The sequence below is a fragment of the Podarcis melisellensis genome (genome assembly GCF_964234715.1).
Source record: "Podarcis melisellensis genome assembly, chromosome: 3".
Classification (NCBI taxonomy): domain Eukaryota; kingdom Metazoa; phylum Chordata; class Lepidosauria; order Squamata; family Lacertidae; genus Podarcis; species Podarcis melisellensis.
The window spans coordinates 43,373,681-43,391,611 of record NC_138530.1 but is presented as its reverse complement, the minus strand read 5'-3'; the positions used below and the strand labels follow the sequence as shown (position 1 = coordinate 43,391,611).

The 17,931-nt window shown below is 42.0% G+C and overlaps 1 protein-coding gene across 6 annotated transcripts in view; it reads right to left on the bottom strand.

Annotated features, from left to right (window-relative positions):
- The window catches only part of AKT3 (AKT serine/threonine kinase 3), a 111,244-nt gene that overhangs the window by 9,159 nt on the left and 84,154 nt on the right, over positions 1 to 17,931 (bottom strand). Inside the window, exons 11-14 of one of the 6 annotated variants that reach the window (XR_014166900.1) lie at positions 14,040 to 14,254; positions 12,359 to 12,446; positions 8,219 to 8,333; positions 6,904 to 6,963 (exon numbers count right to left, since the gene is read on the bottom strand). Coding sequence is in view for 4 of the 6 variants with exons in the window: in XM_081905828.1 (XP_081761954.1) it covers positions 6,904 to 6,963; positions 12,359 to 12,446; positions 14,040 to 14,254 (363 nt within the window). In the remaining 2 variants the exon portion in view is untranslated. Of the gene's footprint in view, positions 1 to 6,903; positions 6,964 to 7,265; positions 8,334 to 12,358; positions 12,447 to 14,039; positions 14,255 to 17,931 lie in introns of those variants that run through there. The other 5 variants (XR_014166901.1, XM_081905828.1, XM_081905830.1 and 2 more) reach the window with 5 other exon arrangements.

Below are 17,931 nucleotides of genomic sequence, written 5' to 3'. Positions count from 1 at the left end.
ATTCTGTTAAAGTAACTTTTTAGGACTTGGGTATTGCTAGAATTCAGATGTTATGTCAAAATAATATATAATGTGTTGAAGCATTTTCATAGGGCAGGATTCAACAAATGAGTCATGTCAGTGGAAGCCATATGCAAGGACTTCTGCTTGTGCAATGGGGCTTTCCCCCTTCTTCTCCCCCTGCACGCCCCCCTTAATTGGCTCGGGGGAGGGGTATTGGGAGAACATGGGGGGAGGAGAGGGGGATCATTTTGTTGGGCAAGCCAAAATGCTCACCCTGATTGAACTCTTGCCTTAGCGCAATGTTGAATTCTTCCCATAGTAATATTGTTCCAATTAGTTGATTTGTAATTTATATCCATGATAAACATGCAACTATAAAGGCCAATACCAGATCCACTTCTGATACCACAAAGAATTTCATTCAGTGCAGAGGGAAAGTAAAATGTTACTCTACATCACCACAACCAAAAGTTTTTGAAACAAAAAACTGAAATATTCAATTGTATGTTAAAGAAAATAAGAATACTATGTATATTTGTACTATAGTCTTATTCTAAATACTAACAGAATTCTACAGTTACGCACAATTATTTACATTATTCTCCTGGTGGGTGAAATCTATTAGTGCTGTTCCACGCACAAAATGGATTTTGATCCACTAACTTAAAAGAGGAAAGCAAGCCATTTTCTTCCCCCTGCCACTGCAGCCCCATACCCTCCCTGAAAATTGGTTCCAGGGTTTTGGGGGCCCTCCTGAGCAGTGTGGAAAGTGGCATGAGTAGGTGCAGAGACGGGGGAATCACCTCCACGCCCTCTTACATTAGCAGAAATTCCTGGAACAACTGAATTTCATACACTGTACCTTGTATGTTGCATCATTCATTACTACTAGTGGCAGCATTTTAAGACATGTTTAAAGTGCCCACCACAAGGTATCTCCCCCCTCCCCCCTGTGCTGCTCCTGTTGCATTTTACAAGCAAGAACTTTGTAATAAAAAGCAATGGATAGGTAGCTCAACCTATGACTCAAACAAACATGTTTAATCGCATCTTGAATAACAATTCACTGCATTTACAAAAAAAAGTTTATTATTATCAGAATATAAAATTCCTAGTTGCACCAGTGTATAACAACAACATTCAATGTGTTTCAATTAACTGGGTAAAATTGAAATATTTTAAACATTTTAGTGGCAAAGAAGCTGCTTTTGACTTTCACTGTGTTTTGGTATGAATACAACACTTAGCAGTACCAGCATTTTATTATTTGTACCCCGCCCATGTGACTGGGATGCCCCGGCAACCCTGGGCGGCTTCCAGCATATACAATATAAAAAGAAAGGGTAGGTATATAGGGCAGCATTGGGAAGATCCCATAAAGATACAAAGTGCAGTGGAGGAGCCAGATGCTAATGAGGTTTCTACAAAGTAAAAGCCTGAAAGAAAGCTGTAAAAAAATTTGAGATATGGAGACATGATCCACCCCCTTCAAGCGCTGTTCTGTCCAACCGTTGGCGAAGGATGGAGGCCTTTAACTTTCCATAATCTAGGTACACTGCAACATGCTCAGCCATATTATATAATGGAAGGACCACACACATTTAAAAATGAGGATGCAGTGCCTCCACTGCTGACCAATATCACGTAAGTAACATGTGTGCAATACCCTGACTAATAGGAAGGATCATTCTACGAAAAGCTTTCACACAACCTTCCCATTTTACATAAACAGTGGCTAATCTTAATTATGATTTGTTGAAGCAAGCCAGCTTCACTTTAAAGTTGGCTTGCTTTAAACAGACTGCAGAAGCCATTCCAGAGCAGGAAAAAGGGAAGGTGGGACCTTGTGAACCTGGTAGAAGGCTACACTCATTCCTGTTCTAATAAACCATGGTTTACTGTGATGTCCAAGCACAGCGATTATGTACATTAAGATTCATTTCTCAACTGTGCATAGCAGCTTATAAATCCATCTGTTTCTATTAATTACATTTTTCTATACTACTCTTCTTCATGGAGCTCAGGGGAGATAGTGAGCCTCACAACTAAATGGGGGTTTGAACCTCGGTCTTCAAACAGAGAAAACACAGGAAGCTGCCTTATACTTAGACAACTGGATCATCTAGCTCAGTATTGGCTAGACTAAAATAAGTCAAATTTACATACTGATGATTAGACTACACATTATATGCAATAGCCCTGATCCAACTATGCAAACACACAGGTGATGGGTTTATGCATGTGTGAAGTAAAAAAGGTAAAGGACCCCTGGGCAGTTAAGTCCAGTCAAAAGTGACTATGGGGTATGGTGCTCATCTCACTTCGGGAAGAGGGAACTGGTGTTCATCCACAGACAGCTTTCCGGGTCATTTGGCCAGCATGACTAAAGTGCTTCTGGTGCAATGGAGCAACACTGTGACAGAAGCCAGAGTGCACGGAAACACCATTTACCTTCCTGTCACAGTAGTACCTATTTATCTACTTGCACTCGTGTGCTTTCAAAAGTGCTGGGTTGGCAGAAGCTGAGAAAGAGCAGTGGGAGCTCACTCTGTTGTGCGGATTCGAACTGCCAACCTTTCAATCAGCAAGCTCAAGAGGCTCAGTGGTTTAGACCACAGCGCGACCCACGTCCCACCTCTATGCACATGTAGTCCTCTTTAAAAAGCAGTTTAGCGGAGAGGAGGTTGACTAAATCTAACCCTTCAACTGCATCTCTTCCTTCTCATAAAACTGATAGCCACCATTACTCTTTTTAAAAATAGCTCAGCCATGGAAGCTGGATCAGGGAGATGTGCAACAATCATTTGTGAATGTGGTTTCTCATCCAACTACACTGGAGCAAATGCATTTTATGTTCTCAAAGTAGCAAATATAAGGTCAGAGCTGGAAAGTCAGTATTACATAACCTCACCCACATTTCCAGGATTAATTCCCGAAATAAAAAGCAACACCCTGCATTGCTTCAAAGTTTCTTAATACAGTCATACCTTGGTTGTCAAACACCCTGGAACTCAGACATTTTGGCTCCCAAACGATCAAAACCTGGAAGTGACTGTTTCGAACGTTCTTTTGGAGGCCAAATGTCCGGCAGGGCTTCCTGCAGCCAATCAGAAGCTGCAATTTTGAAGTCGAACACTTTGGAAGTCGAACTTCCTCCTGGGCTGTGTTCAGAAAGTGGTGGTGGGGGATGAGTGTTCAGACCCCTGGGCTCTCACTTGTGGGGTGCCTCAGGGTTCTGTCTTCTCCCCCATGCTTTTCAACATCTACATGCAGCTGCTGGGAGAGATCATCAGGGGGTTTGGGCTGGGTGTTCATCAATATGCGGATGATACCCAGCTCTACCTCTCTTTCAAATCAGAACCAGTGAAGGTGGTGAAAGTCCTGTGTGAGTGTCTACAGGCGGTTGGAGGATGGATGGCAGCTAACAGTTTGAGGTTGAATCCTGACAAGACAGAAGTACTGTTCTTGGGGAACACGGGGGGGGGGAGGTGTGAAGGACTCCCTGGTCCTGAATGGGGTAACTGTGCCCCTGAAGGACCAGGTGCGCAGCCGAGACCATATAACACCGGTCCTGAAAGACCTACATTGGCTCCCAGTACGTTTCCAGGCACAATTCAAAGTGTTGGTGCTGACCTTTAAAGCCCTAAACAGCCTCGGTCCAGTACCTGAAGGAGCATCTCCACCCCCATCATTCTGCCCAGACACTGAGGTCCAGCGCCGAGTGCCTTCTGGAAGTTCCCTCACTGTGAGAAGCCAAGTTACAGGGAACCAGGCAGAGGGCCTTCTTGGTAGTGGCACCCGCCCTGTGGGACACCCTCCCACCAAATGTCAAAGAGAACAACTACCACCAAACTTTTAGAAGACATCTGAAGGCAGCCCTGTTTAGGGAAGCTTTTAATGTTTGACAGACTACTGTATTTTATTTTTTTGTTGGAAGCTGCCCAGAGTGGCTGGAGAAACCCAGCCAGATGGGCAGGGTATGAATATATTATTATTATTATTATTATTATTATTATTATTATTATTATTATTCCATTCGACTTCCAAGGTATGAGTGTTGTTCACATTTTCAGGGTACATAAGTGAAAAATATAATGGAGCAACACTAGAAGTGTAAGAACATAAACATGAGTGCCACAATATGTCAGGCACACATCCACTGAGTCAAGCAAAAACATTTCTATTCCAACACACCATTCCTGCTTTAATTGCTGTCCCACTTTCAGCAGACTTCCTGGTTTGGTAAACCAGATTTCCATGATGTCTACATAATTAAGCAGTCTCCATAAATTAGGTTTGTAAGCCAGGATTCTGTTCTTCAAACTTTGGTTTGTTAAGGATCACTTCAACCAGGAAAACCTTGCAAGGGAAAGAGAAGAGGGAGTGCTCCAGCAAGCCCACAATATACACTGGATCATAAATGTTACAACGGAACTGATCCACTGTGTTGATTGCAAAGGGTACTCAGAACATGAAAAAACCCATCCAATATTTGACAGCAAGCCATGGCATATTAATCTTCGATCCAAACCATAGTCCTACTAAAGATGTTGCTACAATTGTTCACGTTTAACTCAAATCTTATTTGATTCAGATGCTCAGACGCTTGCCTAGGAGAGTTGTGCAGATCCAACTGTAGACTTCTAACATAGCAAGGCTAGTGCGATGCTGATTGCGTCTGCACAAGGGCGCTATTCATGGAGTTGCCAACATGCCTGCCGCATCAGGACCACCAAGCAAATCCAGGCCACAGTCTCATCAAAGCCACTGTGGCTTGGTCACTTCCTTTCATTTGAACTTGGATTAAGTTCGCTTTCAAGCATACTTGGAGGGAAAGCAGTGCAAAAGCTCTCCCACTCTATTGCTGCAGTTATATGACAGTTCCCTTCTAATTCCTCTTGCATATTATGCACATTGAAATCTAGACCTTTAGTCAAGTTTAAGCCCTACTAGTCAACATAGTTCATTCCTAACATCCCATATGACACTGGAGGTGAAACAATCCACAGATATGGCCATTGTTGCCCTCCCTCCCTACCCAGTGAACTGACATGTTTTAGTTGAGACTTTACTATCTTCACTGCTTAACAAGTTGCACATTTGTGTGTCATGAAGAAAACAGCACAAAAGGCACAAGCAGATACCACAGAGCTTGAGTCAGGTCTCAGAGTTCTGTTTTTACTGAGCCCTCCATGCCATACCCCACACTGTTCTAGAAGGTTCCCCCAACCCTCAGAAGCAGTTTGGCAAGGGGCTACGGCAGGTAAGGGAGATCGGTAAAAATTGACAGCCCCACTTACACAAACAGAAGTGTTCTCTACCAGCATAAAGCAACCATCACACAAAAGTGTAACATTATCAGCAATATTCATTATTGAGAAGACTGCCTGTTCTGGACAGAGGTGCATTTCCCCTAAAGGAGAATGTTTGTAGCTTGGGGCTGCTCTTATAGTCATCATTGTCTCCTTAGGCCAGGTGTCCCCAAACATCATCCCTGACCACTGGTCCTGTTGTGGTGGGAGTTGTAGTCCCAAAACAGCTGGAGGGCCGAGTTTGGGGATGCCTGCCTTAGGCCCAGGCAGCTGGTTTACCAGCTACAACTTCTGCTCTGCCAAGATACCACATGCTCTGGTAACCAATGCCCTCTCTACAGGGAACTGATCTAGAAGTTGGATCTACTGCAGAATGTGGCAGCCAAGTTACTGACCAGTGCCATAAAGTGGATTCATGTAACAGCTATAACTAAGGATTGGCACTTGCTGCCTGTTTGCTACAGGGCCAAATTTAAGATGCTGTGCCTCTAAAGCTCTATATGGCCTACAGCACAAGTATCAGAATGACTGCGTCCCTTCTTACCTGCCATCCCATTAAGATTTGTGGGAGAGGCCCTGCTCACAGTTCCATGAGCATCCATAACTCGTTATGTGACAATGTGGAACACAACCTTCTCAAACTCTCTCTCCATCAAGATCAATCCCTACACTGTTGTGCATTAGATTAAGATGCATTTATTTCCCCAAGTTTATAAATATGGCTGATGTAAAGGATAGATTGCTATGGGACTGTCTAAATTTCTGATTTCTTGATATGTTTTTTTCACTCCGAGACCTATTTTATACTGTGGGTTTTATTGTTCTTGTGTATTATTAATATATTGTTATGGGGGCTCTTGGGTTGAAAGGCCTAATACAAATTTAATAAATGAAAATGTAATCTCAGTGAAATATTCCTGAGAAAAAAGCAGCATATACCAAATTTTTAAAAAAACCTATAGACTCCTGTCAGATTCAAAACTAAGATATAAAAGCATTCCTTGCATAAATCTAAATGGTATTTTTGACCCTCAAAATATGCCATAGTAATTTACTAGCAGAAAATATAAAAACCCCAACTTAGTTTAATGCTGCAAAACCTATTAAAAATCATGTGAATGCAAGTCTCAAGAAACAAAATGAGACTTACTTCTGACTACATATGGGATTGGGCTCTTACATTAAGCACTTTTAAAATAATGTCTAAAGAGTGACCAAGACTGTACCTGTTCGTAGGTCACAAAATTTTACTTCCATTTCCACCATTCCAGCTATCACAATGTTTCTTTCTCCTTCCTCACAAACTCCTGGCATAACTTATTATCCACTGCCCCCCTCCTGAAGTACCTTGGTTGTCTGTGCTGCTGGTTCCATCTCATAGATCTTTTGCTCCCAGTGTACATAGGGTAAGGGAGCGACACAAGCACTTTCCAATTGCACTCTGGGGATATTAAGTCTAATGTTATTTATTGTTAAAAATAACTGTACACATTACATCCTACAAAATATTCCTTTGGTAACAGAAGTTTATGGAAACTGTCAAAACAAATCACCCAATTTTAGAGGGAAACCCTCTAAAAAACATTACCAGCTTCTGAAGAACTCTTGTCAAGAAATGAGGAACCAGCACATGGAACTTCAACACCACCTCCAGAAGAAAATAAGAGAAATGCAGTAAGAAACCCCTTCCTAACAATATTCCTTCTATAGTGGCATCATGAAAAATATAATAAAAAAATATATGTTAAGGAAGTGATGAACATCTAGAGTTAGATAAGGACACAATGCCTGATGTTTAATGTTTAACTTTTTTTAAAAAAATGAATAAACAGATGTTCTTCCTTTGTTTCTAGATTCTCTAATGAGAACTGTAACAACTGCACCTTAAAAGGGTTGCTAGAAAATCTAGGAAGTGCTCTAAAACTGTGCAAAAAATAAAAATAGTATATTTGATTGTATACCCACTATAGGTTATGTGTAGAGAACAATTTTACACAGATAGCACTGGAGATGACTTAGTTCCTACAGCAACAACTCACACTTGTCAGTGTCAATTTTTCATGCGGATGATGAAACATATAGACTGTAACAGTGCAAATCTTTCAGGATTTCAGGACTTTTGGAGTGCCATGTGGCAAACATAATCACGGCTAGGATCCAGAGAAGAACAAGCAAAGTTCTGCTTGCACAATGGGACATTATTTCAAGTGCAGTGCGTTGTGCAAAGACCACTCCTAAGGCCAAAGGGACACTTCAGGGTGGTGTGGAATGTGGTACGGGGCTACAGGTAGAGGAGCTGTGAAAATAGGGGTCCCTTTGATCCAAGCTTACTATTTTACAATAAATGAATTGGTTGAGAAACCTACCCTTGATCTAAAGCAACTGCTATCTGCATCTACTGCACTATAAGGACACAACATTGTCTTAATAGCCCTTTTCTGGGCTTTATGGATTAAAACCTGAAACAGTAGTGGTCAGTGTGACAGGGCAGTGCTGGCCTTGTGGCAGTAGTGTCACTTACCAAGATGAGGTGGGATGGGACAAGGTGGTAGCAAGACTGGGGTGGCACAGGTGCACAACGGAGCCAATCTGGTGCTTCCGTTGCCCTGGCCTTGCCATTATCTTGCCCCTGCACTAGGACAACAGCAGCGACACCACTAACAGGAAGCCAGCTCCATGGCATTGCCATGCCAGCTGACCCTGCCCTAAAGTATACTGAATAGGAAGCTATGTTTGACTCTTCAGCACTCTTGGTGACCCATCTGTTAAGCCATTAAGCTAGCATCTGCAACCAACCTAGCACTGCTTCAAGTTCCAAATTGCCTTCAGGAATAGAGTGTGCTGGAAAAGTATGAACAATGGTTGCCATGTCTAAGTATGGAAATGGTCATTAGCCTACTCACCAAATGTAGTTAAAGGAAAGCATTACTGGCCATGTCACAGCGATGGCCAGAAAATCTATGTGCAGCAACAGATTCAGAAGCATCACAAGACTGCAACCTAAGTGAGCAGAAGAAGCTGAAACACCATTAATTACTTGTGTCCTCAAGCCTCCTAGATCAAGCAGCTTTCTATCAATAATTATTTGGGTTGGGTCCCCCCCCCATAGATACAGCTTCAGTTGGTTCATCTGCAACCACACCCCAATCACATCACACACTATGGAAGCATGGAAGCTTTGTGATAGACACACCATCCTGTCCTCTTTATCTATCAGTAAAGAGAACAAACATAGCTTTCTCTGTATTAACACATTGAGCAGGCGACACCCACTTTCATCCCAGATTCTGGTATAGGAATGAACTACATGGAATCAAAATGAGGGAACAACCAAAAGTAAAGAAAAAACAAAACAAACAAAAAGCCCTATCAGTTTAAAATAGTTGTGCCCACAGCACCATTACTGAAACCACAGCAGGGATGTACGCAATCCAGACTAATAATTTTTCTTAGCTTGAATGTGTTGCATACAGACTGGACTAATAATGCAATTACCACTAAAGCCTTTTGGATATAGTCGGCTGTAACTTAAATCTAAATATATCTTTACTATTTGAATCTGTGCTATATTTCATAATAAATACTAAAAGATTTATATACCTGACCCCAAAATATGATGTACAGCGGTACCTCGGTTTAATAACAGTCCGGTTTAAGAACGATTCAGTTTACAAACTCAGCAAAACCAGAAATAGTGTCCCGGTTTGAGAACTTTATCTTGGTCTAAGAATGGAATCCTAATGGTGGAAGAGCACCGGTGGCGGGAGGCCTCATTAGGGAAAGTGCGCCTCAGTTTAAGAACAGTTTTGGTTTAAGAACGGACTTCCGGAATGGATTAAGTTCGTAAAACGAGGTACCACTGTACACAGATCACAGAAAGGGAGACCATCAAGTTCAGTGTCATGCATACAGGCTGTATTCAACATTAGTTATATTCCAAGTAGACCCGCTGAAATTAAAAGGACATTAGGTCCATTAATTTCAGTAGATCTACTCTGAGTAGAATTAACTGAACACAACCTTAATAGTTTAAGGAGCTCAGATATCTCATGTGCAAGCACCTAAGGTGGAGGAAACACCACTCTCACTTTTTAATTGCATGTGAACAGCTACAAAGTTCTAAAACTGAAATTAGAAACAAGGTTTATGAGCTGGGATGAGGATTATGGAAATTACAGACTGCCATCACCACCAACTTTTGACAATGCACCACCACCACACACACCACTGGCATGCACCCCCATAAGGCTGTCTCTGAGAGAATGTGACCCTTGGAATGAAAGCTTTCCCACCCCTAAATTAAATACATTTGCCATATCCCAGGAAAAGGCTAACATAATTTCAGCAAACGGTTTAACATCTATGATAATAATGTGTAAACCAGAACCAAACAACAAATAAAATGAATTTTCAAGAATTCATGATACCAAATCAAACATTTTATTATTTTAATAGAGATTACTAAGATTTCTTCACAACCTGTGTCAGTCCAGAATCAAAGGTTTGCCATGCTCTGGCCTCATTTGCACAAGCTGCCTCTGCCCAGTTTTAGCCCATCTTCTCTCCCCAAGCAGCACCGCTTGTTCTACCCCACACCATTCTGTAGAGTCCCTAAACCTTCATAAACAACCTTTCGGGGATGAAGGGAGCTGTGGTGCAAAATAAGTGGGGAAGTCCCCTTCCACTCATGGTTCTTGGGTTCCAACCCATTGAGGTTTTCTGAATAATTCCTCACCTGCTGGCTCTTGCTACACGTTCCATGAGTCTCTTAGTGCAGATTGAGTTATTCTGCCAGAAATTAACACCAATGCACCGTACTATGTGGTTACATTCAATCAGGGTTGGAAAGCCTTTCCTGGCCAGTGGAGGACCAAATCTGACAAATAGGTGCTATCAGTGATGCTGAGCTAACCCCAACTGTCGGGGCTTCAAACTGCAGCATGGTGCTGTTTGAGAGACCTTTTGCAAAGAGCCCAGCAGTGAGGGCTCTTTGCAAAAGGGCTTTCAAACATCCCCACACCTATTTTGGCTACGTGTGCCTGTTACTAGCAGAGCAACAGGCAAGCGCAGCCAAACTGAGCTAGAATGAACCCCTCACTCAATAATGGACAAGCGGAAGGTTCAATTCTGCTGGCAACAAGGGCCTACTTCACCAGGGTCACAAGACTGACTTCCCAGCAGGACTGAACCTTCCACTACCTGCTGATGAGCAAAGGGTTCAAACTTGCCAGCTGCAGGAGTCTGCTTTGCCAGCACATTCCCTACCGCTAATGCACTGACTCCAGCAGGACTGAACCCTGTCCTCCTAACAACCTGATGGACAGGGAAATGGTCTTGCAAGCTGACTTGGACCCTTGGTGGGCCAGGATCGACTTGGCCAGTGGTTCCCCTTGCTTGCATTAAATGATTTAAAAATAATAATAGTTTTTTTAAAAAGGAATCTACTAAACAAAGTACAAATTTGACTTACTTTATTCTTTCATTTGGGCCTCGGTCCAAACAGTATTTAGTATGTGTTTAATTGCATTTATTTTTATAAACTTTACTACTTTAGTTTTTGGAAAAGTTCAGCACTTGTGGATGGGGAAAATGTTCCATGAACAAATCAGTCTGTTACAAAGATTGACCTAAAACACAATTTTTCACCTTAGCAGCGGGGCTAGCCAAGGCAGAATAAGACAGGAAAAATTCCTCCAAGGCTCAAACATGAACTGAAGGTTCTAGAGAAGGGATGTTTGCCTGAGAGGCTCGAGAATATTTAAAACCCTTTAAGAAACTAGAATCAATTTCATAGAAATACATTTTTGAAATAAAAATAATTTGTCAAGTCATAATGAATTACACTAGCATGCCCTTCAAAGGTAATGAGACAAGATGCAGCACAACAGCATAAATAGTATATTTCTGTAATACAAATATCCTAGCCAGATTTCCTTTTTGACTGTCACACATATATTTAAAACATACCACAGTTATCATTTGCAAAAGAGAATCAAGGAAAAATGTATTACATTTGTACAAAGAGATGCTACCTAATAGTTCTCTTGTGATGTTTTAACAGAAAGCAAGCAAAAAGAATTGTTCCATTCAAAAATATATTTTTATGACAGAACAAAGTTTTTTTGGGATGGAGCAATTTATATTTAGCAAGAATGATCTCAACCTAATTGGGGTGGGGAGAAAGACACTGACATTTCATAATTAAAGGTAAAAGGTAAAGGTACCCCTGCCCGTACGGGCCAGTCTTGACAGACTCTGGGGTTGTGCGCCCATCTCACTTAAGAGGCCAGGGGCCAGCGCTGTCCGGAGACACTTCCGGGTCACATGGCCAGTGTGACATCGCTGCTCTGGCGAGCCAGAGCTGCACACGGAAACGCCGTTTACCTTCCTGCTGGTAAGCGGTCCCTATTTATCTACTTGCACCCGGAGGTGCTTTCGAACTGCTAGGTTGGCAGGCGCTGGGACCGAGCAGCGGGAGCGCACCCCGCAGCAGGGATTCGAACCGCCGACCTTTCGATCAGCAAGTCCTAGGTGCTGAGGCTTTAACCCACAGCGCCACCTGTGTCCTATTTCATAATTAGGAATGGATTAATAGCCATACAATTTCTGACTGAGAATACCCAACCCAAATTAATGCAGATGTGTAGCTCCTCTTAGATATTCCCAATTTTTTTAGCTTCGTAGAAAAAACAAAATTCACCCCCTGGTCCCTATCCTGGATGGCTAGTAGTTTGGGCTGTAGATTGGCACACACAGAAGTGACTTGAAAACAGAATTCCACATCCACTTCTAGCTGTCATAGGGTGCTTCTAGGTTTCTGACATTTCCAAGTCATATTCAGTTCAGTAGTAGAGAAATGCACATACTTAAAGATCCCACTGAAACCAAAGGGACTTAAAAGCACTGAATTTTGGTCTATGGTTTCACTAGGTTATGGAACTATAAAAATTGCTGTTTTCCAGATGTTTACCTTTTTAAAAAATATAACTGAAATCTAGATGTGAAATATCTTAAGCATTCAGTGCCATCCTATACAAACCTACCTTTTTATCATATACATCTTGCCAGTTCACTCCAGCAAAGAAACTGTGTCGCATAATTTCTTTAGCATCATCTGGTCCTCCACCAAGACTATTTGGGAAAGTATAAATTACATAAGTCTTATTAGCAAAAAACAAAGAAGCAGGATGCTCTTTTTACCTATGAAGTTTAGTTTCACCAAAAAATTAAAACCATTGTATGAACAGCACAACATTTGGTGAATATGTTACTTACCTGTTTGATGTGTATTCATGTTGTAGGTTAATGGATTCATTTTTTCAAAATTAAGAATGCACACATCTAGTATTAATACCCTCAAGAGCAAAGCTTGGAGTTCATGTATTCCCACCCACACTAGCTATAACCTGCAATTCAGCTGAGCAGGTCTGGGAATGCAGGGAGTGCTCATGTGGAGAGATTTTTTAAAAAAATCATTTCTATTGCAAATATGTATTTCACACAAGACAAGTGATACACAAGATGCATGAAGTACTTGCATTTCCTGTTCTGTTTTGAGTCATCACATCACCTAAGTTGTTCTAAAATTAAAAAGCAGTTTTGCATATGGGGTGTACTATAAATAGGCCTCAAGACACTCTAACTACAAAGACTTCTAGTAACCTGAGCACAGATTTTGAAACACAGCAGATAAGGACCTTTCCCATCCCCTACAGTAAATCTACATCTGATGTACATTTCTATTTTATTTTATTGCCTGCCATGCCTTGGAATTCATCCCAAATGTGACACTTCCATGTTGAATTTCAATGCCTGCTTTCACCTCTCAAAATAATTTTGCTTCTATTACTGTTTAGGTTATCATCTCCCTGCTTGCTTTAAAAGATAACGTTGCCATTAATCAACATCTTTTTCACGCTCCTTCCACCTTCTCTCCTTTGGTATAATTAGGCTATCTTACATTACCATTGTAAACATTAGGCCATGGGTAGGGGCTCATCTTATAAACAAACTAAACAAGTCCACCTTTGGCTTGATTTTGAATTGGTGGTAGAGGGCAACTAGCTTGTTCATCACACCACTCAAGAGCTCCACATCTTTTAATTCATATATGCAGAGCTGCTGCTTTTAGTTTATTTCTAAGTAATACTTGTGTTATGGCATTTTTAGTAATTTATTGAAACCACTGGGAAGATGTATTTGAAAGACAGGATGAAAATCTAAATGTGTATTAATAATTCTGACACAGCATGTTCTTTCCAAGCCTCCAACTCTATGGAACATTAATCAGGAATGTGATTTCGGAAGATTATGAGCCCTAAGACACTGCCTAGGGCCAATGCCTATCTCCTGAGGGTGTCTGGAGCCAGGCCTTGGTCTTGGTCTGCCTTAAGAAAATCAAGGATGACTCCAGTGCCTGAAGAATGAACAAAATGCACAAAAATCCCTAGAAGGGCCTGCTGCTCTCGGGGCAATATTTAACCTGAAAACATTTAACCCTCCCCTCAATCAATCTTTATTGTGGTCAAAGACCAGGCAGCAACATTTAACCCTTTAAGCAACATATACAGAATGTTGTGCAGAAAAGAATTTGCACAAGGATTCTGGCAGACCCCAGAACTAGTCATCTATGTGTGCTATGTGTGCTATGTGTGCTACAAACCTTTTAAGTATTTTAGGACGAAAATGCCTACTTGTGCATAATTGGCATTCTGTCAGACTTACCGTTTATTTGGATCTTTTATCAGGAGACCTGAAAGTAGTGATTTTGCATCGGATGACAATGTTCGGGGAAATTTTATATCCTCCATTAGTATTAGTTCAAAAAGTTTTTCATGATCTTGGTTGTAGAATGGCAACCTGCCACACATCATTTCATACATAACAACTCCAAGGCCCCACCAATCCACTGCACGGCCATAGTCATTGTCTTCCAAAACCTAAAACAGGAACAGAAAGGTACTGAAATTTACACTAGTCATTACATTAAAGGGTGTTTGTCCATTTTATAGTGTAGGTCAGTGTTTCCCAACCGGTGTTCCGCGGCACACTAGTGTGCCGCGAGACGTTGCCTGGTGTGCCGTGGGAGGGAGTCGGGCGAGTCGGGCGGCGAAAGGCCTTAGGCGCCCTGCAGAAAGGCGTCCTCTTTGTGGGTGGGTTCTCCCCCCTCCCTTAGCGCATCGTATTTAGTTGGGGATTCTGGAGAGGGGGGCGGGGGCGCGCTGGCCCCGAGCGGAACAGACGCGCCGTCGTCCCCACCTCCCTCTCCTCAGTAGCTCCGAGCTGACTGACTGAGGGTGGGACGCGGCCAGCGGCGTGTCCTCTCTCTCTCTCTCGCTCTCTCTTTCTCCGCCTCCCAGCACCGCTTTTCCCGAGGCGGGCGTGCGCCTAAGGCTGAATGGGAGCAGCCTGGAGGCTTGGCGGCCTCTCAGCGGCTCATGACGGGCGTCCCCGAGGCGGGAGGTGCTGAGCAGGGGCTCTGCGAGAGGGCGCGAGGGATGCGTGGTGGTGCCTGCGCGCGCGTGACTTAAGAGGGCGACCTGCTGCCTCTCCTCTCTCTCCCCTCCCTCCTCTCATGGGCACAGAGTCCCCGGCACAGCTTGGCGCTACTACAGCTACAGCTGCTGCTGCTCCTGCTTGGATGAAGGCGGCTGCTTCTTCCTAACGCCCAGCCTCTGAGGGACCGCAGTCTCCCGCCCCTTTTTTTTTTTTTTGGCGGGATGCTGAGGTAAAGGATCCCCTCGCGCGCGGGCGGGCATCTCTTTGGGCAGGGCGCATGTGGAGGCTTAAGGTGGGGAGTGTGGAGGGGTTGCCGCTTGCGAGGGGAGGGTTCATATTGTATTGGGCTGCGGTGTGGGCGACACGGCTCTCCAATGGCCAGCCCGCGGAGGAACATTGAGTTGGAGCATTTCGAGGAGAGGGACAAAAGGCGCACTGAATAAAGTATTTTATAATTTTTCATATTTCTGTTTACTTACTATTTCATAATAAAGTAATTATAAAATACGTTCTTTGTGTTTATTTGATTCCTATTAAAGAGAGTTACTTTATATATAGTCAATATAGGCACAGAGTTAATTTTTTAAACATTTTCTAATGGTGGTGTGCCTCAAGATTTTTTTCATGAAACAAGTGTGCCTTTGCCCAAAAAAGGTTGGGAAACACTGGTGTAGGTAGCCTGACCACTATTAAACTTTTTTTTTTCCCCATGTCGTATTTCATGACTCTGTCCTTTTTAAACCGGGTGTAGTACTTGTAAAGTAAGGGAGTCTCCCTCACTTTCATCACCCTCTGCTTCCACTATGAGAAGACAGGTGTGGCTGCCACCAGGTCAAGGGGGCTCCCCTCACATCCTCTTCCAGATGTCTGTCTTTGAACAATGCAAACTAATCATGCTATAGGGCATGAACAATTTGCATCGTGCAGAGTTGGAAGGCTGGGTGGGGAAGTGGGGAGAACTTAATACTTCCCTTGTAATAAACATGCACCAGTAAAAATAAACTTTAGAAGCAAGGAGCACTGGAATTCATCCATATGCAAGGGCTGAAGCTACACTAGACCCAGTCAAGCCCCCCAACTGCTAAGTAGATGAGGTAATGTGAAAATTCAGTAGAAGCATGTGTGGAGAGCCAGCGCTAGCCTCCTGGGAGAGCCAGTGTGGTGTAGTGGTTAAGAGCGGTAGTCTCGTAATCTGGGGAACCGGGTTCGCGTCTCCGCTCCTCCACATGCAGCTGCTGGGTGACCTTGGGCCAGTCACACTTCTTTGAAGTCTCTCAGCCCCACTCACCCCACAGAGTGTTTGTTGTGGGAGAGGAAGGGAAAGGAGATTGTTAGCTGCTTTGAGACTCCTGAAGGGGAGTGAAAGGCGGGAGATCAAATCCAAATCCAAATCCAAACTCCTGACACTAGTGTTGCTATAGCTTACCTGGATAGTGCCGGGAAAGGGCAAAACATAGGTAAGTGGTTTGCATATGTGCCAGCACTTTCCAGTTAAGCTGTAGAAATGCCAGTGTCAGAAGGGTGGCTCTGTCCCACCCACCAGCTGCTACAATGCAAATATCTTAAGCTTAGGTGTACGTCAAGTATTTACAAAAATGTTTTACTTTAATTAAAACAAAATATTAGGGCTTTTAACCATAATAATGTTTTATTAAGTTATTGATTCTTCGGGCTAGGTGCCTTTCATTGCAGTGCTGCTTGTGTGGTAAAATATTTCATTTTTCAATATTGTATTAGGAAAATATGATACTTGCTTGTTACTGAAGAATGGAACAAGTTATCTTGACTGTTAAGCACAGTAAAAAGCAATACAACTACCCCCCTTTTTTCTGCAACTAAATTTTATTACTCTAATGTTCTCATTCCACAGATGTTTATTCTAGTAAGTTTTACAGTACTGACTTCAATGGGACTTACTTCCAAGAACATGTGCGTCATTTTTTTTATTCATTATAAAATATACAAAAATACGCTATGATATAATCATCACAATAAGACATTTTATAAGGATTATTGTAAAATAATTTTGTCATATACGATCAAGGTTTCATCCCGAGTTCTTGTTTTGTTATCTGTAACTTGGCAATCAAATAAATTTTTATTTTTACACTATTACAGAAGTGCATTTTTCTAGGTTTCCAAAGCCACCTTATTCAACCTTCCCCATCTGTCACCATCTGCTTCTTTTTAGCATGCACTTTTTGTGTGATCACATAAGCATGTGAAAAATAAGTAACATTCAGATGATTATCCACTCGTACATTTGAGGACTGGGCATAATAAAAGTCAACTGCCAAAAATGTACTTAGCACTTAATTTTGTTGGGTCTTGCATGTGAGCTACATTGGATTTTTTAAACTGTTTTACAATTGGAGGATTGAACAGGTATTGCTAACTCAACAGAAAAGCTGGAAGCTCAAATAATTAGTTTAGCTTCTGATTGTGTTGCCTTTTACAGATGGATTTTCATAATGTATTTGCAATTTTTTAAAAAAATTGTTGGTAAGGTCTTCTGATAGATGTAAACTGTTTAAGATATTTTTTTCTAAAATTAAATAAGTAAATGAACAGAATAATAGTTTCCTATTTTTCTCAAAGAACATAAGCATTGAAACATTTCTCCAATTAAACAGGAAAATTAAAATATACTGTATTCTGAGCCATTTTTTGAAGGATGGGTGTTAAAGAACTGTAAAGAACTGAACAACTAAATTGGCAGGTTTAATTGGATTCTAATACTGACAACTGTGCAAAAACTCTTGTTTGCTATCCACCTAGTACTTTTTCTGTTTTTATGAGGCTTCCAGTGGTCTGTCATCTGAGGGACTTACAAATTCTACACCTGTTTAGCTTCAGTAACAGTGAAGCATCAGACAATTCCAGACAGGGTGCACATCACACGCTGCAGGATGGGCATATAAAGGAAGCACAGTTACAATGCAGAAGTTGTGTAACATTTCTACAAGAGGTTCCTGTTTAGAATTTGTTGAGTTTGCATATTACTGTTACTTGTACAGTAGCTACCAAGAGAGCCAACTTTCACACACTTGCAGCCTATATTTGCCATAAAAGTGAGAGCAGAGCTTTCCCAAATTTTCATGTTGGTGTCACACTTTTT